At 42.5% G+C, this 27,570-nt stretch overlaps 1 protein-coding gene across 1 annotated transcript in view; it reads left to right on the top strand.

Moving 5' to 3' along the window:
- The window catches only part of LOC109404371 (uncharacterized), a 78,269-nt gene that overhangs the window by 40,247 nt on the left and 10,452 nt on the right, over positions 1-27,570 (top strand). Inside the window, exon 2 of the mRNA XM_029879898.2 lies at positions 1,575-1,664. Coding sequence (XP_029735758.1) covers positions 1,575-1,664 — 90 coding nt within the window. The remainder of the gene's footprint in view (positions 1-1,574; positions 1,665-27,570) is intronic.

The raw sequence follows: 27,570 nt of genomic DNA, 5'->3' as shown, positions 1-27,570 counted from the left end.
TTCATGGTCTGGCGAACGTTCCCGCACCTCAGATGGACAACCTTTTTTGGATTGGATCCAAGCGTTGCTCCCTGGTTATAACCCAACGCAACGCAACGCACCACGCAGTTGCACTTTTATTGCGTTTATCAAACTGTCAATGGATTTTGATTGCCCCCTAGTTGCATGCGTGATGACCGCAAATGTGCATTCTACAGCGCACACTCCCCACACAATGGGGCCCTCACTGCAAGGGGCTTTGACTTCGACTGTCGATTAGAAGAAAAAGTACCAAGCGTGGCATTTTTAGAAGTAAATTAATAAATTTATGAACATGGTAGTTCACACGGAGTTCGCGCTGACATCAGAGCGGTATGCGTGTGCCGCTAAGTTTGTGCATTTTAATTGGATCATGGCGTCTCGAGTGCCAATAAATCATCAATAACATTCCTGCAGGGCTAATTTTGAAACATGAGGTTTAGGGTGACCCAATCTTACTCGAAAAAGACAATAAACGCCAACATAAATTTCCAAGTAATCTATTGGAGACAACATAAAAGTTCTTGTGGATTTTAGTTAAGAAGTTCAATATGTTTGGTCAATTAAATCAATAAAAATAAAAAAATAATCTAAATAAAAGACACGTATGTCATCTCCAGTGAGCGGCTGAATAGACTAAATGGAACTCGACAACGGACAAGCATGCACCAGAGAGAGCATCATTTCTCAAAAAGAGTTATCGTCCGTAGCGGGACTTAAACCTTACCCTCATGTTTGATGTTCCTAACCACACGTTCACGAGGCTCCACGAATGCTTCAAAGATGAATTATGTCAATCCGTTGATCTGTTTTCCAGCCAAATCGTGACATTCAAACACCATTCCGTACTTGATTCCATTTTTGTTCGTATAGGTATTTTCATGGGGTAGATATTCATATCCAGATTCTTCATGCAAGAATGGATCGCCCCTTGGATCGCCCTAATGTTGTCCACTCCCCAGCGCTGAGGCCACACGAGCTCACGCAGTTTGGCATTCCCTGCCATTCATGGTCGGTTCTCACGGACATGTCCACATAAATCACAACGCACCCTTCGGTGCAGTCCCGGGGCAGTTTAACTTAATTAGAGTCCAATCTAATCGAAATGCCTTCTTTGACCCTTCGAAATCTGTACCTATCTGTGAACCGTTGACGAGACATCTCTTACGCTTCGATGCTGCTGTTTGGGCGGTCGAGTACAAAGCAAATCCTGGTGACCTAATCACTTTGAAATAATTATACCGCGCTTGCTCTGCCACTCGCCAAACATGCCAATTGCGACAGTTCTAATGGCATAATCAGAGATCGAATCGGTTATTAGCAAGTCGTTATGAGAAATCACATTCATTACCAACGGTCTGCAGGCTAATTACACATTTTCATTAGGAAAATTGCGACTGATTGTCACCTTTGTGGCGGGGCGCAAACGCAGAAACACTTCGATTCGCGGGCGATAAGTGCGCATCCGGCTCGTGATTGTACACATTTTTAGACGCATTTGGATTGTACGGGACTAATCAGCGACTTGTTTTCATTTTTTTTTTCATTGCTTTCAGGCACTATTTCTCGCATATCTATCGATACTGGGTCCGCCGCCAGTGGTGAAAGCCGTCAAGGATGCACTGTATGCATATGCACCGGAATACGTAAGTAGGGCCACCACACATTACGCAACTCCACTAGATAGGGCTATTTTTCCATATCAGCACTCGTCGATCAGCTGCCACTCGAGTTCACATAACTGTTATGGTAACTGCTAAACAGCGGAATGCAGGATAGTTGATAATGAGTCACGACCGAAGATCAATCGTAACGTAGGGGGGGGTGGGGGTAAGACGGACATGTTTAGGAAACACTCTATTTTGACAGTGTAAACAATACGATAAGTAAAATTTTATCTCCATACTATTTACTTCAACTAAGGTACTTTTCAGTCTGCAAGCCGACTTAGCAATAAAATTAGATTTTCCATGACTTTTGTGATAATTAAAAAGTGTACTCCAAATGTATGTTTTTCAACAGTGTGGGTAAGACGGACCGGTAGGGTGGGTAAGATGGACAGGTTTGGAAAATTAGCTAATACGCCATTAATTGTGTTGCATGATGATTATGGCCGTTTATAATCGGTAGACCAATCATAGTAGAATCTAAATTTGGCTTTGAATCCCTTAGCGAAACGTGTTGTTGCAAATTAAAAACTATTTTGTAAATTGGAAACCTCCATACACTGATAAACGCCTAAAAGTATGCAATGCTCTGGTAATTTTACGAAGTTCAAAATGATCTAACAATAAAAACTCTATTATATTGAATTTTTTAACAAAAAATCAATATGAAATGCTTTACACGGCATCCACAATCATTTTTGTACTCCTGTGTGAACAATGTGTGGGTTTTAATGCGTTTCTCATGGCACTATCAGAGTAACCCTAACACTGTCCGTCTTACCCACCCTCAAGGCGGGCCGTCTTACCCCCACACAACGCAAAATATTAATTCCACCACCGTTATTCATAATCCATGAAATTAACCTGAATCTCGTTGTGTATAGGACGGAACAGTTTAAAACAACTGGAAAACTCAAAATAAAATGCCAAAGCTTAGCAAATTAATGTTGAAAAAGCTTATTTATTGACGCCCCAAAGTTAGATCCCATCACAAAAGCGTGAAGCTAGGTAAATAATGGTTTATTTTTTACACTTTTGACATATTTATTCTTTCATGGAGTGGTTCAATAATCATTAACTGATAAGAAGATACAGTTAATCTAGAAAGAATGTCAAATTTCAGCTCTTGAGTGACAGAACTAGTCAGTGGTCCGTCTTACCCACCCGGTCCGTCTTACCCCCACCCCCCCTACCTACCTAAGTGCAAAGCCGTAATATGCGTTGCAAGGTATACGAAAGCGTCGCTGTTTTGACAATTTAGCGTACTAAGAAGACCGGAAAGCTAGCCGAATGAAAAAAATGTTGCCTGTTATGCCATCAACTTTTCTCAATTCATTAATTAATTTGTTTGTCTTTACATAGATTTTTTTTTAAATTTGGTTTTATTCTGTTTTATTCATTGTCTATTCAGCGTGTTTTACAAATGGTATTTTCAATTTAATAATTATTCGTCTATATCTGTTCATGCTCGCCAAAGCAGGCCTCAGCAGATGTTCAATAGTCGCAGTCCTACATATCCGGCGGACTCTGCTACAGTTCCAAAGGCCCATGTCATCCACACAGATACTGGACGGAGCGTGGTTATTGTGGAGTTTAGAATTTCTCTGGGAAGGAATCACCCCTCACGTGCAGCACACACAACTTACCCAGGCTGACGTTAGTTCGCAAGTGGCAAGAGTGAACGCGGTTGGGTGACGCCTGGAGTTGTTGCTACGCAAGCAGGGATGCTAACATTGTCTGCTTGACAGTTCGCTTCACATTCAAATGCGCTATATCGCCTGCTGTGATCATTCTCTTTATCACAGCTTTATTCAGTACATCTTATATCTCACATCCTTCTTCTACTCTAAAGAAGTTTTACACATTTTTAACATAAAATTGAATTTCCGTATCTCAATTTGGAGTATTTACTTACAACCATTCAACATAATTAACTGTTATATTACATCGTCACATACGTTGCAGCTGCTGCCATGGCTGCCGAATACAGTTTTCATTGTGAGGTACCATTCTGACTATGCTGCTGCTACTTTGTTTTCCAAAAAGATCGAACATTTTAGTACTTAAGGCTCCCCCAAACCAAGGCGACTTTTCCGGCGACACGATTTTTTATCGCCGCGATTTTTCTCAACGACTACAGCGATAAATGCATCGCATCAACCATCTACACCAACGCGAAAACTAGTCACAAACAAAACTTAGTCGCCCCGCGACAGCGACGAAAACTGTGCATGCAGCGACCAGCGCCGCGACACACCGGCGACAAGTACAAAAATCGCTGCACTGTCGCTTGTCGCCTGCGACGACGTCGTTGCAGTGTGGAATCAGTGCGCAGCAATTTCGCGACAAAAACATAGCGACAAAAAGTCGTGTCGCTGGAAAAGAGTCGCGTCGATTTGGGGGAGCCTTTAATTGTAGGAATGATGTTTTCCGACGAGCAATGGTAGCTTGCACAGTGACGTAATCATTATCTCTCTCTCTCTCTCTCTTTTCCTCTCGTTCGGGGTCGCTCGATACAGCCGTCCTTGCTCTCAAAATAGTTTCGAGGGCAATGCTTAAAAATCATATGTGATTTTGTTGATGTTTTGTTTGTAATGCAAGGCTCTATACTTGTAATATTTAAGAAAATTATCGCTTTGGTACTGGGTGGTTCTGAAAAAAAAATCTTGCTCTTTGAGTCTTTATTCAATCTTATACCCGAATTAATCCCATTGCTCCGTTGTTTAAATTCGAGATATCTGATAAAATACATTATATATAATCTATAGATCTATCTATGGATAAAGAGAATAAAGCATTGTCATTCATTGAAACACTAGCCACAGAAAACAAACTGCAACAACCTTGGCAACAACATAATCCTTCTTTTGGCTAGCCGACATTGACGACACCTTTGATAAACGATATATTGTAACCATTCGATCCCACATTGGCACGAACCAAAATTACGGGATTTTTCAAATATTTTTTTTTTTTTGCGTACGACAAACGACAAACAACACGATGTAAGCTTCAGATCCGACATTTGCACGAAAGAAAACAACGCGATCTTGCTAACCAAGCTTTTCGTCAGCGGACATTGCCGGGACTGTCCCTCTACGGCAAACAACATGCTGTAAGCTTCCGATCCGACATTTGCACGATGCAAAACAGCAGGATCTTTCTAACCTAGCTTTTCGTCAGCGGACATTGTCGGGATTCTCCCTCCACGGCAAACAACATGCTGTAAGCTTCCAATCCGACATTTGCACGATGCAAAACAACAGGATCTTTCTAAGCTTGCTTTTCGGCAGCGGATATTGCCGGAGGTTTTCCCCCACGGCAAACAACACGCTGTAAGCATTCGATCCGACATTTGCACGATGCAAAACAACAGGATCTTTCTAACCTTGCTTTTCGGCAGCGGACATTGCCGGAGGTTTCCCCACACGGCAAACAACACGCTGTAAGCACAAAATAACAGAATCACTATAGCTTTTCCTTACCAGTTTCTGCTGCTGGTTTATTTTTCTCGTGTTTTATTTCTTCCTCGATAATTGTCCAAGCATAAAAAATCATCCGGAAGCATGCACCATCCGGAGCCCACGATGAATATCACACCACATTTTTCACTTTTTTTGTGTTGTCGTAATTTTCTCACTTTCGCATGCAAGTTAAAGAGTGATTCCTCCCAGCAAAATAATAAATTGGTTCGATTTTTTTCGCAATTGAACGAAAAAGTTGGAGGGGTTGTATACTAGACACGACCGCAAGTCTGACGTTGAATAACGTCCGTTTATAAATTAGTTTCGATTATTGAATGCTGTAATTAACATTGATAAAGACTGTGATGCGAAATTTTGATTTGGTTTAGTTTTATTGTAGACGGCGATTGATAGTGGAGTATGTTATATGGGTTCATTCATATATTACGTAATGCAAAATTTGGCAGTTTTCGACCCCCTCCCTCCCGCACGTAACAACTTCTATATGGGATATTTTGAAATTTTGTATGAAGCGTAACACAGCTCGAGACCTCCCTCCCCCTCAGTGTTGCGTAATATTTGAACGGACCCTATGAATTCGATAGTTAATCCTTGAGCGGAATTTTCGGTGGCCCTGAAAAGAACTGTTGGTTTGATTGGAGATGGTGATAGGTCAATCTTGTTGTTAATGAAGATTGATTTGTCGCCATGTCATGCATCTTGATGCCGATGAAGGTTTGTGGAACAAGCTCAGAAGATTGGTTGGAATCGGTTGGTGTTACTGTTTTGAAAAATATGCAATTATTGAATAAAAAGACAATAGGGTTAAGTACTGTTCCTTTTAATTCCACTAAGAATTTGCATACTTTGACAGATACGTATTTCAACCTCAACTGTAAGTTCATCTTCAGTGTCTTGTACTTGACTCGACTTCACCATCATGCAATAATTCTTAGTAGATAATCAAAGTTTATCCGACAAACTACATGGTTAACTCATAAATACTGTCAGCATCGGTCGATGGTGGAGGAAGCACCGCATAGCATCTCTAGGTTTCATACCTCACATTTCGAGGAAATGTCAAATCCTCGAATAATCATCTTTGAGTTGTTGCTGGAGCCGTGTTTGACGCCAGATTGATGCAGATTTCAGATCCTATCGCACAATATCTCTGCTTTTGCAGGTTTTTGAAATTTTGAATAAACGCTACAAGACTTGACCGGCGTAGTAGTTGGTTTTAACATATTTTCATAAACGAATTTGTCAAAACTATTTAATAATCTTTACCTATAACAGGATTGTCTTGGTAACCGTTCATTTTATAAGAATTAAAACCTATGCAATCCAACAGATCATTCAAAAATGCAAATCATCAAGCTTTTGCTGATGGTGAACTAAATTTACCAATACTTAATCAAATAACTAATAATTTTTAGATATCGTTCAGTTTTCTTCTAGATTGTGTGGCAAAAATGGGCATAGAAGTGTTCAATTTTTGCATGAGATGGAAATCAGTAGCCATCCAAATCCAAAACGGCATCGGTGGCGTTGACTCCGATGGGGTTTTGCGATGGAGATGCTGCGCAAACTCGGGACAAAAGAAAGCCTTCGTTGTGGCCGCGCACCAGTTTGATCTGGCTGATTGCTCCACTGGCGCCGCGTACAACGATGCGAAGGAGAGCGTAACAGCCGGCAACCACCGCGCTCGGCTTGCCAAAGCATACTGATGGAAAACGCAAACGGAGAAACTGGCTAGCTCTCCTTCGATGCGATCCCCTCGAGGGGTCAAGAAAGAATGATGGAAGATGAGAAGAAGCAGTTTGCTTTTATACGGCACAATCGCCTGGCTTCCCCTCTCGAACATGATTGGTTAAATGTGAGGAGAGTAAAATTCAACGATGCCATACAAATTTATCTGCAATTATTTATTATAGCGGAGTATTAAAATATACTAAAATGATTATTACTAGCCATTTCCAAATCAGTATGTAGGCTTAGGATTAACCAATATTATAATGTTTAGTAAGGAATGACAATTTCTAAAGATTACAGATATTTGAAATTCTAAAATTCTTATTGAAATTTGGCAACGCTGGTTAACAGTTTTCATTTTCCAGCAAACCTGCCATTTTTCAAAGTTGTAGAAATTTCAAGCAGATTTATGATGCGCGCATAAGTTTAGGCTTTTGTTACCGTATCTTGAATTTAGAATATATTCTACATCAAGCAGGTAAAATATCCCCAGTTGTTGCCATGCCCATCCGCTACCGCACTGGGAAAATGCGAATGAGCCACGGCTGCTTCTAGGTTGCTGGCGGTGCTCTCGAAGTAGGTTTCAAAATGTTTGCAGGAATTCGAATCAACTCTTACGTGGAATTTAGAATTGTAGCCCTAATCAGGGCTGTTTAATTTTGATTTCACAAAACCAAACCGCGTTGCTGCCATGTCGTCGGCGCCCATCCGCTTCCGAACTGGGGAAATGATAAATTATTCCACTACCGCCGCTGCTGCTCGGTTGTCGTCGGTGCGTCCGTCCGTCTAGCGCGGTCGACAACGTGAGAATGTGCTGTGAGAAGAGAATGCTGAGCGAAAATGTTAACCGAGCTGTGCTCCTCCGTCTCTGATCTGGTAAACGAACTGCCGCACGCGAAGAGGCACCGACCATCGCGCTCGGCATGCCAAAGAACACTAAAGGAAAACGCAAACGGAGCAAACTGCACAGCTCTCTGCCGATGCGTTCCCCTCGAGGTGTTGATGAAGAATGAAGGAAGAGGGGAAGAAGAAATAGCTTTTATACTGCCAGGCGCTCGACGGAAAAGTCCAAAACTGCGCTCGATCGTAATTGGCTGGATAAAACATGGGTTCACTTTTCTCAAATTTTCAATAGTTTGTTGTTGAAAATCAATAGTAACCTTAGATACGTTCGATGCGTAGATAAATTTGTGATCAATTCATGCAAAAATTTTGAAAATCCATCAATAAATGGCAAAGTTATTAGCGGTCAAAATCTAACCACTTTTCGTTACATGCTCAAATTTTCGGTTTTCTGAAGTTACACCCCTATATGTTGCCGAAGGACGTTATTCAACGTCAAAAACTGGCAGGAATTCGCCAATGTGGAGTTTAGGATTTCTCTGGGAAGGAATCACCCCTCACGTACAGCACACACAACTTACCCAGGCTGACGTTGGTTCGCAAGTGGCAAGAGTGAACGCGGTTGGGTGACGCCTGGAGTTGTTGCTACGCAAGCAGGGATGCTAACATTGTCTGCTTGACAGTTCGCTTCACATTCAAATGCGCTATATCGCCTGCTGTGATCATTCTCTTTATCACAGCTTTGTTCAGTACATCTTATATCTCACAGTTATTGAGGGCCATCAACCAGAAAAGAGAAGGACTACACGCAATCGAGGTGACTAAGCAGCAGCTTGGCAAGATCATCGACTTTGCGTCCACGAAGTCCAACATTAGTAAGGACCTGAAAACGGCCCTGTTGCGACTTGGTAATTCGATGGATAATGTCAAGCAGGATCACGCGAGACTCGTGAAGACTGCAGCAGTGGTGGAACCGGTGAAAGTAAAGGTTACGAAGTCCACCCAGACAGAGGCCTTTGCTTTCACAGGTAGTCCAAAAGGTGTGGTGAGGCAGCCATCAGGTGTAGAGTTGTCTTGCGGTGCCCGAATGGCAAAAAGGATACTAACCCCGAAGGTCGGCCGTTTTGCCGGCAAGCTGGGTAAGGTGGCCCCGGAAAGGCTGGCCCTTCCCGGAATGATGAGAACAAGGAGTTGCGACCGTTGTTAGGTTTTCAGCAACCACAGAGTAGGGCGAACCAAGGGGAGAACCCCCTTGAACAAAAGTCGAGCGGGAGAAGAAGATAAAGCCGCAGGTCGAGGAAGCTAGGGACGTCAAACCAAGGCGTAAAAGAGTAGGTGCCAAGTGCGAGAAAGGCGACACGCTTACCATCAAGACCGAACAGTCGAAGTATTTCTGTCTTGAAGGCGATGCGAAGCGACGCTAAGCTTGTAAATCTGGGAGCCGACATGCGCAGTATCAGACGTACTCGTACGCGATAAGGAGCGCAAGGACGCCGTCTACAAAAGTTTGGTGGAAGAGGTCCTAGGCAAAGGGGTAGAGATGAGGGCTCTCACACAAGAGGCGACTCTGAAGGTGAAAAACCTAGACGAGGTCACCGAAATGGAAGAGCTCGTCACGGCACTGCGGCAACAGTACGAGGTGTAAGGGGGCCGCTGCAGCCGTTAGGCTGCGGAAGGGGCCGGCAGGGACACAGGCAGCTTTGGTTCAGCTACCTGTGGCGGACGCAAAAAAAATCCGTTAAAGTAGGTAGGATCAAGGTAGGATGATGCCATCTGACGTTCCACGAGCCACTGGAAGTTTATTTCAGGTATCTGGAACCAGGACACAAGTCATGGGACTAAAAAGGCCCTGACAGGAACATACTGTGTAGGAGATGCGGCGTTGAAGGTCATAAGGCATAAGGAGGCACGTTTCCACCCATTTGTCTGATCTGTCTCGGAAAATCCGTGAGCAACAGGCATCCAACGGGTGGTTCAAGGTGCTCGGCCTTCAAGAAAGCCGGAGTGAACAAATCACCTGGCCTTAAAAGTAGCTATTGCAGAGGCTCCCGAGATATTCAGGTCTGCTATGTAGAAATCCCTGGACGAGGGAGTTTTCTCGTAGTATGGAAGAGGCAGAGCCTATTCTAATTCCGAAGGCGGGGAAACCACCCGAAGACCCGTCGGCATATAGACCAATATGCTTGATTGACACGGCGGAGGAGGTACTCAAAAAGATCATCCTCAATAGAATGTTGAGGATCACTGAGGGCGTAAATGGTCTTTCGAGCAACCAGTATGGCTTCCGGAATGGGAGGTCCACCGAGAAAGCACTCGAGCCTAAGAGGAGGGGAATTCGCTTCTGCGCGGTAGTGACTCTGGATGTAAGGAATGCGTTTAATAGCGCCAGCTGGGCTGCTATTGCCGATGCGCTCTTGCGTCTGGGGATACCGGAGTACTTGTACAAGATTCTCGGAAGCTATTTTCAGAATGGCGTCCTAGTCTACGACACGGAGGTGGGTCGGAAGTGCTTTCACATAACCTCAGTAGTCCCGCAAGGTTCCATCCTGGGTCCGGTGTTATGGAATGTCATGTACGACGAGGTGTTGAGGTTAGAGTACCCAGTAGGAGTGGTGATTGTCGGATTTGCCGACGACATTACGCTCGAAGTCTACGGTGAAATGATTGAGGAGGTAAAGTTGACTACCAACCATTCGATCAAGGCTGTGGAGGCGTGGATGCGGTCCAGGAAACTGGAGCTGGCTCACCACAAGACAGAGGTGACGGTTGTTAACAACCGGAAGTCGGAGCAGCAGACGGAGATCAGTGGACGAGAGTGCACTATCCTGTCAAAGCGCTCCGTCAAACACTTGGGCGTGATGATCGACGATAAGCTTACCATCGGTAGCCACGTCGACTATGCCTGTAAAAGAGCCTCCACAGCTATTGCGGCACTGTCCCGGATGATGTCCAATAGCTCTGCGGTGTACGCCAGTAAGCGCAAGCTTCTGCCTAGTGTTGGTACGTCCATACTTAGGTATGGCGGCCCGGCGTGGGGCACCGCGCTAAGTACTGAATGCCACCGACGGAAGCTGGAAAGTACTTACAGGCTGATGTGCCTGCGGGTTGCGAGCGCGTACCGTACCGTGTCACACGACGCTCTCTGCGTCATTACTTGTATGGTGCCTATCAGCATTCTTATCAGTGAGGACATGGAGTGCTTCGAAATGCGCGGCACAAGAGGCATACGCAGCACTGCCAGGATGGCCTCTATGGTCAAATGGCAGCGCGCGTGGGACAGTTCCACCAAAGGAAGGTGGACCCATAGGTTGATACCGAGGGTAGAAAGTTGGATTGATAGGCGCCATGGGGAAGTTACATTCCACCTGACACAGGTCCTTACAGGCCATGGTTGCTTCCGACAGTATCTACACCGTTTCGGGTATGCGGGTTCTCCCGAAAAGTCTACGAGGGAGAAGGGGGATCAGAGATGAGTGAGTCTACGTAGTTTATGGACAGCGCCTAAAGTAAGGTAAGTACTTAATATACATAGTTCGAGGATCATTTTGTTATGCACTCAAAAACTGGAAGCAGAAAATCACTTAGCGTGCATTCCATTCGTGCCAACATTAATCCCTATTCAAATACAACTTTTATAAGCGACTGAATTCCAAGCGAGCCTATTTCAATTAAATGTCCTTCGTCCTTTCGCTTTTCGAAAAGTTCATTGAAGTTTGCTTCTTTTCAGCATTATATGACACATTGAATGGCGCTTGTACGTCAACTGTCCTCGTCATAATTCGCTCCAATTAGAGACCTCCAATGGGTACCTACCTATATTTGAACTGTCGACTCTTATACCGCCTGCGTGTCCCAACGCTCAGCGGCACCACCAAAATAATGGAACCAAGTGTCAACGTCTAATTAAATACCTTGTAATGTCATTATTAATTTATTGCGATCGCTATCGAGTCATGTTGCGATCGCGCGCGCCGCTGCTGCTGCCGCTCGCTGTACGTTGTGCTTCTGTTTGCTTCTTCTTTCTTCCCGCTCCATTCATGGCGACCGTGTCGACCGGATAGCAAGGATCGAAGGGGAACCATTGATCGTTGGAAGCGATTGTGTAGGCACATGCTATGCACCAGATGTGTGTCACCATTCATACATTCTGTGGGAGAGTGAAACGTGGTGAAACGTTACAAATTTTCGAATGACCTGTCACGTCGTCAAAATCTTGATTTTTTTCGAGCATGTACCTTTGATTTTACTACATGGAATATCCTTTTCAAATTATGTTTCTATACTTTGAAAGTTAAGACTTTTTATCAAAAACATAACAATTTATTAAATATGTTTAATGAAATTACATAAATTTTTAAGATACCATGTTTGGATTCATTTAGATTTTTAAGATATTATGTTTGGACTTCGATAGTTCCTGACGGACAAACTCACCATGTAAGCAAAATTCTCCGGCGTACCACAGTTAGAGGTGTGCGCCGCCGCGCCACGCCGGCGCCGCCGCCGATTTTCGGTTCACGCCGCCGCCGCCGATTATTTTTCGGCGCGCCGCCGCTTACGCCGCCGAACTCCTATTTTCTACGCCAATCTCAAAAACGCATTGATAAATTTAATTATTGATTTATTTCATTATAATATTTCAACCACTGAAATCTGCATAGATAGCATTTGTAAGGTCGTTTTCAGCGGTGGTCCATTTTTTTGGTACAAATTTATAACAGTTCTTAAAAAGTGAAAGAGTTTGTCCATTGAATTAAAACGAGTTTACAAAGATATCGGGGGTTCCTGAAGATAACTGATGGCTGGAAAAAGAATCTAGGAATTCCGAAGATTGGAGAAAATGCTGGTGATTCTGAAAAAAAAAAATGTTGCTGTCGTGTTCATCTCCAGAAAAGATGGAATTTCTCCAGCAACTCTTTAGAGGATTCTTCCAGCAGTTTCGCAAAGCATTCCGCTAAGAGTTCCTCCGGGAACTCTAGACGGTCCTTCGGGAAATCTGAGGGTTTCCTCCGAGACATCCTCTAGGAGTTTCTTCGAGCATTGCTACAGAAGTTTCACTGAGACTTTTTGTAGTACTTTCTCTAGAAACTCCTCTAAGTGTTACTCCGGGTATTCTTTTAGGAGATCCTTCAGGAATTCATCTAGAAGTCTAGAAGTTTTTCCTGGAAATTCCTTTAGGAGATCATCCGACAATTCCTCGAGGACAGAAGGACGAATGACCACTAGGTTTTTTTTTATATCTGTATTAACGAGGGCTAAAACCTAGGCTAGTTCATCTCGGGACCCACGCTTTACTTCCCTTCCGAAGGAAGAACTCACATTTTGCGAGTCTTTCGGGAGTGGGATTCGATCTCAGGTTCTCGGCGTGATAGTCAAGTGTTCTAACCATCACACCAGGTCCGCTCCACAGACCACTAGGTTAAAGCTGCTCTTCAAAATCAAATACACACACAATTTCTCTAGGAGCACTTCCGGGAATTCCTCCACGAGTTCTTCAACGAGTTCAACCGGGACTTCCTTAACCCTCTAATACCCAATACCGCCTTTAGACGGGGTATAGTTTGGGCATTTTTGTAATTTTTGTTTCGTGGAAAATCATTTTTTTTATATTTTTGGCTGATATTTAGGACTGTTCTGTATATCTCAAAATTGTTTTTGGTGTATTTTGAAGCGTATTTACATGTTCTTAAAATCATTGAAAAATTAATGTATTAGTCACGTTTTAGAAGTCATTGTTTATTTTATATTGAATCGCTACAATTAACATATTTTAAATTTTTCCCAAATCATTCTATCCTTGTTTAATAGTTTAAGCGAATCGAATACACGGAAAATAAAATTTTGTGTGAAAAAAATTTAAAATAATAATATTTCAACAATAATCATAAAATCTCAAAATGTTTTCATCTCAAAAAATCCATTCCCCAAATTGGCTTCCAGGAAAAATATTAAAGTGTGGGATGTTCAAAAATAAAAATTAGAAAAATCAAAAACTGAAATTCACGAAAAAAGAATCATCTTCCAAAACATGTTTAAATCGATTTTAGATGACGAAAAATGATATTTAGATCAAAATCAAAAATTTGGGTATTAGAGGGTTAAGGAGAAACTTCAAAGAATACCAATATGGCTGCCACAATGGCCGACTTGAACCCTTACTCACGTTTTCAAGAGCACAAATCTTAAAACTTCGTGAACAAATGTGCTCGATTTGAAAAAGCTGCCGCTTCTTGCAAGCGAGCAAAGCCAGGATAATCAAGTGCGGATTGGTTCGATGCTTCGTTCGTCAAATTTGTGCCTCTTAAGTTTGTATGCAAAATTGCAATGGGATTTCTTGATGTTTCACCTTAACGAATTTCTACGGGAATCCCTTTAAGAGTTCATAGAAATTGCACTGGAAATACCAGAAGTTTCCTCCATGGTTTCCTCCGATAATTCCTCTAGGAGTTTCTCTTGTAATTCCTCTAGGAGCCCATCTGGGAATTCTTCCGGGAGTTCTACCGGCAAGTTCTGTAGCAGTTCCTTCTGGAATTTTTCCAGGAGTTTCTTCAAGAGTTCGCCCGGAAATTCTCATAGAACATTCTCCGAACATTCCTCTAGAAGTTCCTGTGGGAGTTTCTCTAGGGTTTCCTCTAGGAATTCTTCCAGGAATTCCTTCCCTTCCAAGTTCCTTTGGGGATTCCTCATTATTTTTTTTCCGAGAATTACACCAAGAGTTTCACCGTGACTTTCTCTAAAAGTTCTTCCGGGAATTCGTCTAGAAGTGCTTCCGGGAGTTCGAATATCTCCGGAAACACCTTTGCGAGTTTCACCGGGAAGAAGTTCCCCAGGCAATTTTACTACGAGTTGCTATATAAGTTTTTACTAGAACTTGCACTGGGTATGCCAGAAGATTCCTTCGAGAAGTCCTTTAAGAATTTCCCTGAACGTTCTTCTAGGAGTTCTCCCAGGAATTTCCCTAGAAGTATCTGAGTGCATCTACGAGTTCTTCCGGGAATTTCTTCACGAATTTCTTGGGAATTCTTTTAGGAGTTCCATGAGGAGTTGCTCTAGAAATCCGGCTGGGAATTCTTCAAGAAATTCTTCCGGGAAATCCATTAAGAGTTCATCCGAGAACTCATCTATGAATACCTCTGGTAATTTCTCTACGAGTTCCTCCTTGAATTTTTTTTCTAATTTCTTCGGAAATTTCTCTACGAGGTCCCCCGAAAATTCCTCTGGTAATACCTTTACTATTTGCTCTAAAAATATTTGTGGGAGTTGCACAAGGAATGCCCGGAATTTCTTCCGAGAATTCTTCTATGAGTTCCACCGGTAATTCCCCTAAGAATTCCTCCGGAAATTCCTTTAAGAGTTCGTCCGGCTATTTCGCTAAGAGTTCTTCTAAGATTTGTTTCCGGAATTCTTCCAGGAGTTTCCCCAAACGTTCCTCTAAGAGTTCATCAGGGATTTTTTTTAGATGCTCTTTTGGAAATTCGTTTAGAAGTTCACCCGGGAAATCCTCTAGGTGTACCTAGAGGAATGCCTCTACGAGTTCCTCCGGGAATTCCTTAAAGAGTTTATTCGCAAATTCCTCTAGAAATTCCACCGGGAATTCCTCTTGAATTTCTACCGGGAATTCCTTTAGAAGGTCATTCTGGTCAATTTTATGGGTAGCTGATTCACCATAACAATTATTTCAATAAATTTTCAAAAAAACATTTAGAAATAAAAAAAGAATAACTAAACCGTAACTATAAACATGTCACTGCATCTTCAAAATGATGAGTAACTAAAAAATAAAACACTGACATTGATTAACGGAATTAACAAAAATTTCAAAATTATGACCACGCCGTTTCACGCCGCCGCCGCCGCCGCCGAAAATTCACTCGGCGTCACGCCGAACACGCCGCCGCCGCTGGCCAAAAAAGTGCAAAACGCCGCCGCCGACAGAATTCAAATCGGCGCACACCTCTAACCACAGTTAAAATAAATTAGTTAAACTTTCTTGCCAGTGCCAGTGCTGCCACAAAGCACAATTCTTCGTTTGAATGACATTCAAATTAAAACGCGTATTTTTTTTCAGCACTCTCGAGCATGATAGACCGCGATTACCATAAATCTTTGATCGATCGCACTTCGTATGCCACAATTAAAATTAGCACCTGCGAATCAGCAAATGCGTATCCTTCCACCGTACATTTAAATCTCACTAGGTGATCGCCTAGAGGAGGTATTTCAATGGCCAGCGCGGCGCCAGTTGAGCAAATCGAATGAAATCAAGATTAGAGATTACTTTCCAGACAGATCTAGCCATTCTACCAGTATTTTTGCGTAAGGCAGTGCGGTCAATGTTTGCCGTAGTAGTTCACTTTGGCTTCGACTGGTATACATTGATTGATAACTGGTGTTGTAGGCTATTTGAAAACATTTACAAATTCTGCACATATTTTAATGTGATTAATTTTGAAATTTCTTGCCTATTTAAAATACTTCGACGTTACTTATCTGTTCAATAACTGATTATCTAGTAAGTTCATTTCAAGGAAAAACATATTCCACAGTCTCTTTTGAACTTGATCGTGAAGTGACATCATTCCAACCTTTTCCTTAAACTTAACCGAGGATTAATTTCGCGGTCATAAACTGGATCGCCATTAAATCGTTTGAGTCCGATTTAAGGAAAACAACCGAATGTCGCTCGACTTGGGTGCACTTGAAGTTGATGACATTTAACAACCGTGTCGGTTGTCACCGCATTGGATGATGCAGTATTTGAAGCTGAAACAACTCCGCTATGCACTAGTCAGACCGTTTTTAAGGAGTAGAACGATCCAACATCACCTGGGTGGACTTGCTGAGCCGGATCTAATGCAGCAGATTCTAATAAAATAAACACTTTATAAACGTCTCTCGATGATGGTCAATAGTGCCATAAATTGCCTAGATCAAGCGAACGAAGCAAATCGATTCAATGAATAACACTTACACGCCCACTTTTCTGTTGGCTACATTAAAAATAATAATGAAACGCCCCACTGCATATTGCGTGTACAAGCCTACCTACACACTACTAAATCGGTTGGGCGAACCTGGCCAAACGAATGACTAACTTGCTCAAATTGATGCTATGTTTCTCATACACGACCAAACATACAAATTTCAAAATGTATGGACAAAATGTATATGGACAAAAGTCTACGAGGGGGGAGGGGGTCTGAGATGGCCAAATTTTGGTCTACGTGGTTTATGAACAGCCCCAAAAGGGTATATCGCAATATAGTCCTGAAATCCGAACGCAGTGATCTCCATCGGACAAATGAGAGAGATAATTGTTCCTAAATTTGTTGATACCTCAATACAAAAAACACAAACAGAGGTCGACAAAAAATTAGGCCTTAGTGAAAAAAACACACTGTGCTCAATATTTTCAGTACATACTTAGTTTGAAATGCCGTATAGGTTTTCTCACTTTACATTGTTATCTTCGAAAACATGAACGAATCAACAAAACTATTTGTAAAAATATGTTGTGATCTGGTTTAATATGAAATTTGAATATTTATGTTCATGTCGCGGGCAGGGATTGGCGGCATGCACCGTGCGGTGCGAAAAAAGCGTGTGTTTCACACAATCGCAAGTGCTCGTCTCCCGTTTTGCAGAGAGACAAGAGACGTATGAGTGAGAGCTTTCGTAATTGTGCGAGAGACAATCGCAGCACTAGCTCTACGGCGCAGGGAGTAATGCGCGGTGCTTGGGACTGTGCTCGTCTCCAAACAGAAAAAATCAATTAATAAATTAATTGAAGAGTTTGTGTTTTCGGCAAAGTTGTTGAGCTTATCAAGGGCTGACAAGTGATGGGTCGTTTGATTCGAAATTTTTCCAATCATGCGTAGTATCAAGCCAAGTGCTAAGCACGGAGACAAGCACCGAGAGAGTGCATACGACAGAGCGTGAGAGCTCCAGCGCGCGGCAAAGTAAGCGAGCAACACACAACCGATTGCGCGTACTCGTCTCCTTCTAGTTTGTTGTGCTGTCTCGTAGCAGAGTGTGCGGCACGCAAAGAGTTTTGAGTCGCACCCTATCCCTGGTCGCGGGTTTGTTTTCAGAGTCGTGGATTTTATTTCAGAAGTCGCGGATTTTTATTTTTACTTGTTCGTTTATTTGGAAGGCTTGGGCGCCACATGTGCCTAACTGAGCCGAAATCTTTTGTTTTTACAATGATTTTACATTTCACAATTTATTGCTGCCTTAAAACTATGTTAGTTTGGGAATCCGAAGTACTCGCGGCTGTTTCGAGGTTAAGGAACTTATATTAAAAACATTGATGGGACAAATTGTTCATATCTGTAACGGAACCAACAAGAAAGGACTTTATCGGTAGACAACGACAAGAAGAGGACAAACGGAAAGGAGGCGACGACAAGCAGGGGCGAACAACAAAACAAAAGGCGGTCAATGAAAACAAGGAACGTACTACATCAAACTCTGACAACAACACGTTTCAAAAACTGGTAAATGAGGTTCATGTATTCCAAATCAAGACCTGTCAACACTTTTCTAACGGGTTTCTGTTGTTTTCCTCGGACCCGGAGAGTTTCATGCAGCTCAGATCTGACCTCACGATACTCATTGCACCCCCACACGACATGTTCGATATCCTGGTAAGCCACGCCACAGACACAGAGATTGCTTTCTGAGAGCCCAATACGGAAGGTATGTGCGTTCAACAAATAGTGGTTGGACATCAGCCGACACATCACACGAATGAAATCTCGGCCTAAGTCCAACCCTTTGAACCATGGCTTCTTCGACACCTGTGGAATGATGGAGTGCAACCATCTACCCATCTCTCCATCTCTCCATTTGTGTTGCCAGCTGATCAAGGTCTCCTGACGGGCCAATGGAAAAAAAATCGTCGAAAGCGATTTGACGCTCGTAAATATCGCCTTCGCTAGCGCCCACCTTAGCCAGAGAGTCCGCTTTCTCATTGCCCGGAATTGAGCAATGTGAAGGGACCCAAGCTATGGTGACGATGTATGAGCGTTTGGACAAAGCACTTAAGACTTGGCGTATTCCATTCAGGAAGTACGCTGAGTTCTTCATCGGTTTCATTGACTGAACAGCCTCCAGAGAGCTTAGACTGTCGGTAAAAATGAAGTAGTGCTCAGGTGGAAGAGTGCGAATGTACTCTAAGGTGTAGTATATAGCCGCTAGCTTAGCAACGAACATGGCTTTTGAAGCACATAGGTGGCGCTATGAAATTCGTTGTAGACACCGAAACCAATCGATTCATCGGTTTACGAACCGTCTGTGAAGAACTCTCTGTCCTCGATAACACGCCCGAACTTACTTGCAAAAATTTGTGGAATACACACGGAACAAAAAGATTCTGGTATTCCGGTGATCTCATCCTTCATGGACAGATCACAATTCACAGAGCAACTGTCGAAGTTTGAGAAGTTGTCACGATTGGTGTTAACCGGATTTGGGCTTACCTCCAGCGTCATGTACCAGTAGTACACAGTCATAAAACGAGTTCGAGGGTTCTGTTCGAGCAGCTTCTCGAAATTTTCTATGACCAAAGGATTCACAACCTCGCATCGGATGAGGAACCGGAACGAGGTTGTACCCCAGCAAGTACCTCTAAACTCATAGTGTGAGTCGAGTTCATGCAACCTAACGCGATCCGAAGACAACGGTACTGAACCCGTTGAAGCTTCAGCAAGTGTGTTTTCGCCGCGGATTGAAAACAGAAGCTACCGTATTCCAGAACCGACAGAATGGTTGTTTGGTACAGCCTGATCAGATCTTCCGGGTATGCTCCCCACCATGTTCCGGTTATAGTTCGCATAAAGTTGATTCGCTTCTGGCATTTCTGTATCAAATACACAATGTGCTTCCCCCAGGTGAATTTGGAGTCGAACCAGACGCCGAGATATTGAGAAGACATGCTATGAGTGATTGTCTTACCCATCAGATGGAGCGGAAACTTTGCCGGTTTGTGTTTTTTAGAAAAGACAACCATCTCAGTTTTCTCCGGAGAGAATTCGATATCCAGCTTGAGAGCCCAAGTAGACAAATTGTCCAAAGTATCCTGTACTGGTCCTTGCAGATCGACTGCTATTGATTCCGTTATAGAAACAACACAGTCATCCGCAAGCTGTCTTAACGTTCAATTTTTCATGAGACAATCATCTATATCTCTAACATAAAAGTTGTAAAGAAGGGGGCTTAGACATGAACCCTGGGGGAGACCCATGTAGCTAATTCGTGAAACTGTCAAGTCGCCATGAGCAAAACTCATCTGCTTCTCAAACTGCAAATTATACAAAAAGTTGTTGAAAATTGGTGAAAGGCCACTTCCGTGTAGTTTGTCGGAAAGAACATCGACACTAGTCGCGGATTTCACGGATGATATTTCGGAAATTTTGTAACAGCCCTAAAAGTGTTATTTTTGTTTGTTTGTTTATGGAATAGATATAGAAAGGCTACACAGCTACTATCGTGCTTGTTGATTGTTTGAAATAAGAATCAAATAAAAAGTGCAAATTTTTAAGTTTCACGCACAGAGACCTTAAGGTTCTTGTAGTTTTCTACTCGCCTGCGACTTCTCCTGGAGCGGAATGTTCCCCGGACCGGAATGTTCCAAGCCTCCACACCAGTAGTTTGAAAAAGGTTTGGCACGGATACACGCACGTTTGAACTGATTCCTTATCCGGTTTTATAGAATCTATAGCAATTCGGCTCAAAATCAACATCATCCATCCATTTGGTAGTACCACTTGCGTTGGCCACGTCCATTAAAGCACAAGCCTCTGGCAAGTCTGGTTCATCAAACACATCGGTCACATTGGATGGAGCATATTATGTATCAGCAAAAATAAACTTGTTGAAAGGATAGATACCCGTTTTCTTGAAACCATTGATGGCGTTGGATGAAGTAGCTGCCAACAAAAATGACTCTTCCAACAGTTCATTAATCTCATTGAGCGTGACAACTTTTCCAGGATGTTGCTTGCACTTGAGCAAAGTAGGTCTTCAGCGGACCCATGAAAGCAACATCAAGCGGTTGTAGCTTGTGGCTGCAGTGTGGTGGAAGACTCATGAATGTAACACAGTTCTTCTTGGCCGTTTCTAGAAACGCCAAACTCTTCGTGTGCGAGGCATGTTCGTCCAGAAGAAGCAGCACTGGATTAGTGGGAAATGGTCGGATATGCTTGAGAAAATGGTCAAACCATTTGTTGATGGCATCAAGAATCATTCATCCAGACGAGTTGCAATCGAAGAGCGTGTCAGGTCAGGTGGAGCTCCAATCTTCAACTTATCCGTTAGTCTTTCACGTGGGAAAATAAGCATCGACGGTAAATATTGTCCAGATGCAGACATACAAATATGCTGTAGAAAGAACACTCCGCTCTGCCGATGTAAGACACCCAACTTGACGTCTCTCTTTCAGGGCCAATACTTTCGAACGTCTTGTTTGAACCCTTTGAACCTATTTAATGTACACAAGTTTTAGGTAATTAGGCATAAGAATCCAGGTGGGTACAACTCACCGACATAGCATAAGTCTCGTCGACATTGAAGATTTGACTGGGTGAAAATTTGCATTTCTCCATCACATCCTCTTGCAGCGCAACAAAGTACCCATTAACTGCCACTCGATTGCAGGTTTCGGCACGTGCCGCTGATGAGGCCTCTGGACATCGCAAGGCCAGTCCCGGATGTCGTTTCCGGAAACTATAGAGCAAGTCGTGTCCTGCTATTTTAGTTTCCATGTCGAATGAATGCGATAAACCATTCCTCTGTGCAAGTTGAAAGGCTAAGCTTCGGGTCTTGTCGTAGCACCGAAGAGCATTGTTTCCATTTGAAGAATGTGGTTTACTAGTTCTCGCTCGCGCTCCTGCTGGTTCGTGAAAACAATGCTGCAACGGCCCAGACTGCGTTCCTGCTCATGTGGTCCAATTTTCACAGAAAGAAAGTGCCCCTTTAACGTGCTCCTTGGAATTCCATGCTCGGCGGCAGCTCTCTTCAAAGGTGTTCCGTTGCCGGCAGCCGCTATGGCCGCAGCCATGTTTTCTTTGGTCCAACTATTAAGGCCGGAAACTCGTTTATAGGTGCGAACCATCTTACCAAGATTTATCACCAACCATGTTTACGTTTTTGACAGCTCTTAGATGCAAATTTTCTCCAAGGTTGGTGGCAATCTTGCCCCTACCAAAGGTGCGATCTTGCCCCGAGCATACAAATACTTTTACAGTCAGGTCTTTTTTTACGCGGTTTTCATTTACGCGGCCGCGTAAATGAAAACTCCATACAAAAAAAAATCATCGCCTTATTTTTGCATGATTCATCGAGAAATGATGAGACTTTTTTACGCGGTTTTTTGAATTTTGAACTGAGTTTTTTTTACGCGGTACGTATCCCCCGCGTAAAAAAAACCTGGCTGTATTTTTTAACATTTATGAAATTTGCAACAAAAATTTAAAAAAAAGTTTATCAGCAGGATTATTCGACAAGCAACTGCTTAGCTAATAAAAATAATTGTTACATAAAAATCAGACGAAAAATTTTTTTTCATATTTTTGTATTTTTTTTTTTTTTTTTTTTTTTTTGTTAGAAGTGAGCACCTACGAAAACAAAAAGAATGGAATCAATCGGTCCTTGTTTTCGAATAGGATGGATATAGGAGCGTGAGATTAGTGATGGCACACATTCTCTAGTAAGTCCGTGTTGAAAAGAATTGACGTTAAAACTCATATTTAAAAGAGATTTTAATAAGATTTCAAAGTACACTCCCGTGCAAAAGTTTGGGGTCACCCCCTCAAATGCATGGAAATGATTTTCGGTCATATCTCAGTCATCTTACATTTAATCCAGTCGTTCTCATACTCTATCGAAAGATAAAGAGTTGATTTGATTCGTAGGTACTTTTCACAAATTTTATATGAAATTTTTAGTATGAAAAGTTTTCCTAAACTTACGTGTTTTTTTTTAAATCTGTACAAAAAATTGTTTTCCGTGTAATTCAAAATTGGGTCGACCAAATTTTAAAATTAAAGTTGCATTAGAACCCTATTTCTATCCTCTTTGAAAGCCATTCATTATATTTATAACATAATTTAAATTATCGAGTTAGGTTTACAAGTCACCGTGCAAAAGTTTGGGGTCACCTTCCAAATGAATTCTGAGTCAGATTTCTGTTCAAATCGTCAGTTTTTTTTGGTGCAACTTCAATTCTTTCTTTGTTAGTTCAATGGCAAGACATAGAAATGGTGGTTATGAAATGCTCATAAACTAAGTTCTAGACTATGTTAAGGTATCAGGTATCAGAAGGCCGGCTCCAGAGGCACGTTATCCTCCATTTGGGACATTTGTGCCATCGCCAAAATAATAGCCTATTTCATCATCTACCTCAGGGTAAAGGAAGGAAATAAGGATAGGTATGGGGATAAGGACAGGTAGATAAATAGGAAAAGTACCCTGGAAGAGGATACTAACGCATAAGCGTACCACAATGGGTTCAAGCAACGCCCTAAAAAGGGCACTGTAATAACGCATAAAGCGAAAGAGAGCCTATAGCTCTTTACCACAGCGGGTTAAGAACAACAGAATATCCTGAAGATTCAGGTTTCGGAAGTCAGTTTCACTTAATAATTAATCAATTAATAAGTGTTTACCGAATACTCGGAAACACAGTTGCGCAAAAACTGGACAGTTACATATCAAATGATACGAAGTTCCATAATCGGATTCACAGCTATCACATGCAAATGAATCAGCTTGCTGAATATTTGCCATGTGATAGCTGAGTCGGCAGTGGCCAGTCGATGCTTTGACCAACATGCTGCAATTCTGCTTTGACAGATTTGTAAGATACTTCGCCACCCTTGGAGATGGCTCAGTACAATACAATTTGGTTTGACGACATGACTCCAAACTATTCCAGTATTGTCTGTGTTGAGCAGCAGCCCAGGTGTGAATCTGAAGCTTTACCCAACACTTCGATATCGGAATAGCTGGCTCAGGGCCAATGAAGTTATGTGATGCTCCAGTGCGAGCTAACTCATCAGCCAATTCATTTCCAGCGATGGAAGAATGGCCAGGTACCCATACAAGGTGAACAGCGTTTACTGAATTCAGCTCCTCGATTTGAGTTGGACAAGCGATAACTATCTTCGACCTGGAGTTGGCCGAAGCAAGTGCTTTAATAGCGGCCTGGCTATCTGAACAGAAGTATATTACTTTGCCCATTACGTGCTGCTGAAGTGCTGATTGCACTCCGCACATAAGAGCAAAAATTTCGGCCTGAAAAACGGTGCAGTGTCTACCAAGTGAGTAAGACTGATACAGCCTTAGCTCTCGAGAATAAACATCAGCACCTGCTCGACCTTCGAGAAGGGAGCCATCAGTGTAACATACGATGCCGTCTGTAATACTTCTTTCCAGATATCCAGATGTCCACTCTTCCCGGGAAGGGAATTTCGTGGAAAATGTCCTATATGGAAAATTACAAGCAATTGTAAGATCACTTGGAGCAAGGACAATTTTGTCCCAATTCAACAAAAGTGGAAACAACGAGGTGTGTGTTGATGTGCGGTTCACATGAGTTCCCTCTAGTAGACCGAGTACCCGTAGACGGTAAGTGCAAGAAAGTGCTTCTTGTTTGAGATGAATGTGTAGTAAAGCAACGTCAAAGAGAACTTCGAGCGCTGCCGTGGGAGTTGAAGAGAACGCTCCAGACATCGCCATTAAGCACATCCTTTGGAGATGGCCTAACTTTGATTGGACCGTTCTCATTTCGCCCTTTTGCCACCACACAAGACATCCATAAACCAATATTGGCCGAACAACAGTTGTGTAGATCCATTTGATATACTTGGGTTTTAGACCCCAAGTTGTACCAAAGGTTCGCCGGCATTGCCCGAAGGCCATAGTTTTCTTGATTCTGGACTCAATGTGAGGTGTCCAGGAAAGCTTGGAATCAAGAATGACTCCAACGTACTTTACCTGTTCAGTCACATCGATTTCAGAATCAAAGAGACGCAAAGGTCGAACGCCATTACGGTTTCGCCTTTCCGTCTTCTTCTTCTTCTTCTTCTTCTTGGCGTAACGTCCTCACTGGGACAAAGCCTGCTTCTCAGCTTAGTGTTCTATGAGCACTTCCACAGTTATTAACTGAGAGCTTCCTCTGCCAATGACCATTTTGCATGTGTATATCGTGTGGCAGGCACGAAGATACTCTATGCCCAAGGAAGTCAAGGAAATTTCCTTTACGAAAAGATCCTGGACCGACCGGGAATCGAACCCGTCACCCTCAGCATGGTCATGCTGAATACCCGTGCGTTTACCGCCTCGGCTATATGGGCCCGCCTTTCCGTAAAAAGGCCATATTGGCGACACCATCCCTCAACTACCTGAAGGGCGCTTTGCATCAGGTCGAAAAGGGTGGTGATACACATACCAATTAACAATGCTAGGTAGTCGTCGGCAAAACCATAAGTAGGAAAACCGCCATTATTGAGTTGCCTCAATAGCGTATCTGTCACGAGATTCCACAAAAGCGGTGACAAGACTCCCCCTTGGGGGCATCCACAAACACTCAATTTCCTAATCCCTGCTAGACGCAATGTGGAGAAGAGATATCGGTTTTTGAGCATTTGATGAATCCAATTGGAAATCATTGGAGATATACCATGACTCCGTGCGGTTTCCAATATGGCATCGAAAGGCACATTGTCAAAGGCACCCTCGATATCTAAGAAAACACCCAAACAAGATTACTTTTGAGCGAATGCTTTCCCGATATCGTAAACAACCTTGTGTAAAAGAGTCACAGTTGACTTACCAGATTGGTAGGCATGTTGGTTCACATGAAGAGGCACGTTGGCCAGATGAACATCACGGATATGATGATCCACAATGCGTTCTAAGCATTTCAGAAGAAAAGAGGTCAAACTGATAGGTCTGAAACTCTTTGCTTCTTCATACGACGCACGACCCACTTTCGGAATAAACTTTACAGTAATAGCTGGGAAACGTGAAATTTTCGGCCTTTATATCACGTTTCCCAGCTACAATTTACAGTAATATCCCGCCAGGATTTGGGAAAATACCCTGTAGCAAAACTGCAAACAAGTATTTTTTTTTCCAAAACATGTTTGAAATGATCAAATCCCTTCTGAAGCAAAATAGGATAAATCCCATCTGCCCCAGGAGATTTGAAAGGAGAAAAGCTATTAAGTGCCCACTCAATCGATTCTATAGTTGCAATACTCCGAGCCGAAGCCAGGGAATCGTAACAACAAGAAAAGACATCAGGTTCATCCGAAGATGTAATATCCACACATCCAGTGAAGTGTGTGCTGAATAAGTATTCCAGAACTTCCTCATCAGAGGAAGTCAGATCGCCATTTGGCAAACAAAGTTCGTTCACTCGGAAATCCTTAGGTTTCGCAAGGATTTTATTTAACCGACTGACTTCACTCAAACTGGAAACATTTGTACAAAGGTTTTTCAAGCTGGATCGATCAGCAGACCGGAGAGCTTTCCTGTAGGCCTTGCGAGCCGACCTGAAAGCCTTCGAACCAGCCGAACGTCGTCTGTTCCAACTCTTTCTACATTGTTTCCTGAGTTTCGCCAGATCAGAGTTCCACCAAGGGGTTCCTCTTGTGACCTTCACAGACCGTAGAGGGCATGCTTCTTCAAAATCTTCCATGATGAAGGTAGTTGTAGTATCAACGGCATCATCTAAATCACTTGGAGTGTCAATGGATGGTGAGTACCGTAATCCGGGGTAACATTGATCAGAATTTTCGGTCTTTTTTTAATAATTCTCTTGTTTAAGCAAACGTTACATGTTTTATATTTTTTAAACAAGCACTGGCCCTCTGAGTATGTGTTAAGCTACTCGAAAAAGTATTGTAAAACTTTAAAACATGTTTAAATAGACTTTTTAATCTAATTTTAGATTTTGTTGATTTGGGGTAACATTGATCATGTCAGTGATCAATGTTAGTTTGTGTTGAAAATACCCTTACTTACTAAATTCGGATACGCTGATTTCGAATATGGTGTCCAATTACTTACAAGTTGTGTACTTTCTAAATTATTTTAAGATTAAGAGCCTCCAAATCGCAAATAACGCCTAAAGGTAGGCAATGGCTTAAGGAATACATAGCCTACTTTTAATAAATCGTATATTTTATTGAAAAGTTGCATTTTCATAAAAGTTTCAATTATTAAAACCAACTCTGGGATATCATATTGAAGTAATACAGTGATTTCGAACTTCATATTGTAGCTAGTATTCATACCGTGCATGAATGTTTGACAATGTATCTCATTGCGTTACGAAATACCGTTATGGAAAAATCGATTTATTTCAATGTTGATGAAATTCAATTTTCATTAATTACATGTCATTTAATAGCTAAATAATAGCAGATAACGAAATACCACTCGATAGCAGAAACTGATTCAATGTAAAATGCTTGTTTGAACATTTCATGAGGTCGGTCAAGCCGATCAATGTTACCCCGTTTTACGGTATCCATGAAATTTGCCCGCAACCAAATCAGTGAAAAGATCCCAGTTTGTTGACCGGGGATTCCTAAAAGGCAATGTTTGCGACGTAACATTTAAATGTTCAAAAAAGATGTAGCGATGGTCAGATAAAGATTCGTCATCTGACACATGCCAATTGGTCAGCTCGTGACTAATTCTACTAGAGCCAAGCGTTATGTCTAACACTTCCTCTCTAGCAGATACCATGAAGGTTGGGCGGTTGCCTATGTTAAGTAATGCAAGATCTGTACTACTTAAGTACTCCATCAAACTGG

Source organism: Aedes albopictus, chromosome 2 (genome assembly GCF_035046485.1).
Source record: "Aedes albopictus strain Foshan chromosome 2, AalbF5, whole genome shotgun sequence".
Taxonomy (NCBI): Eukaryota; Metazoa; Arthropoda; class Insecta; order Diptera; family Culicidae; genus Aedes; species Aedes albopictus.
The sequence above is the reverse complement of the archived record's forward strand: the minus strand, read 5'-3'. Positions and strand labels throughout refer to the sequence as shown.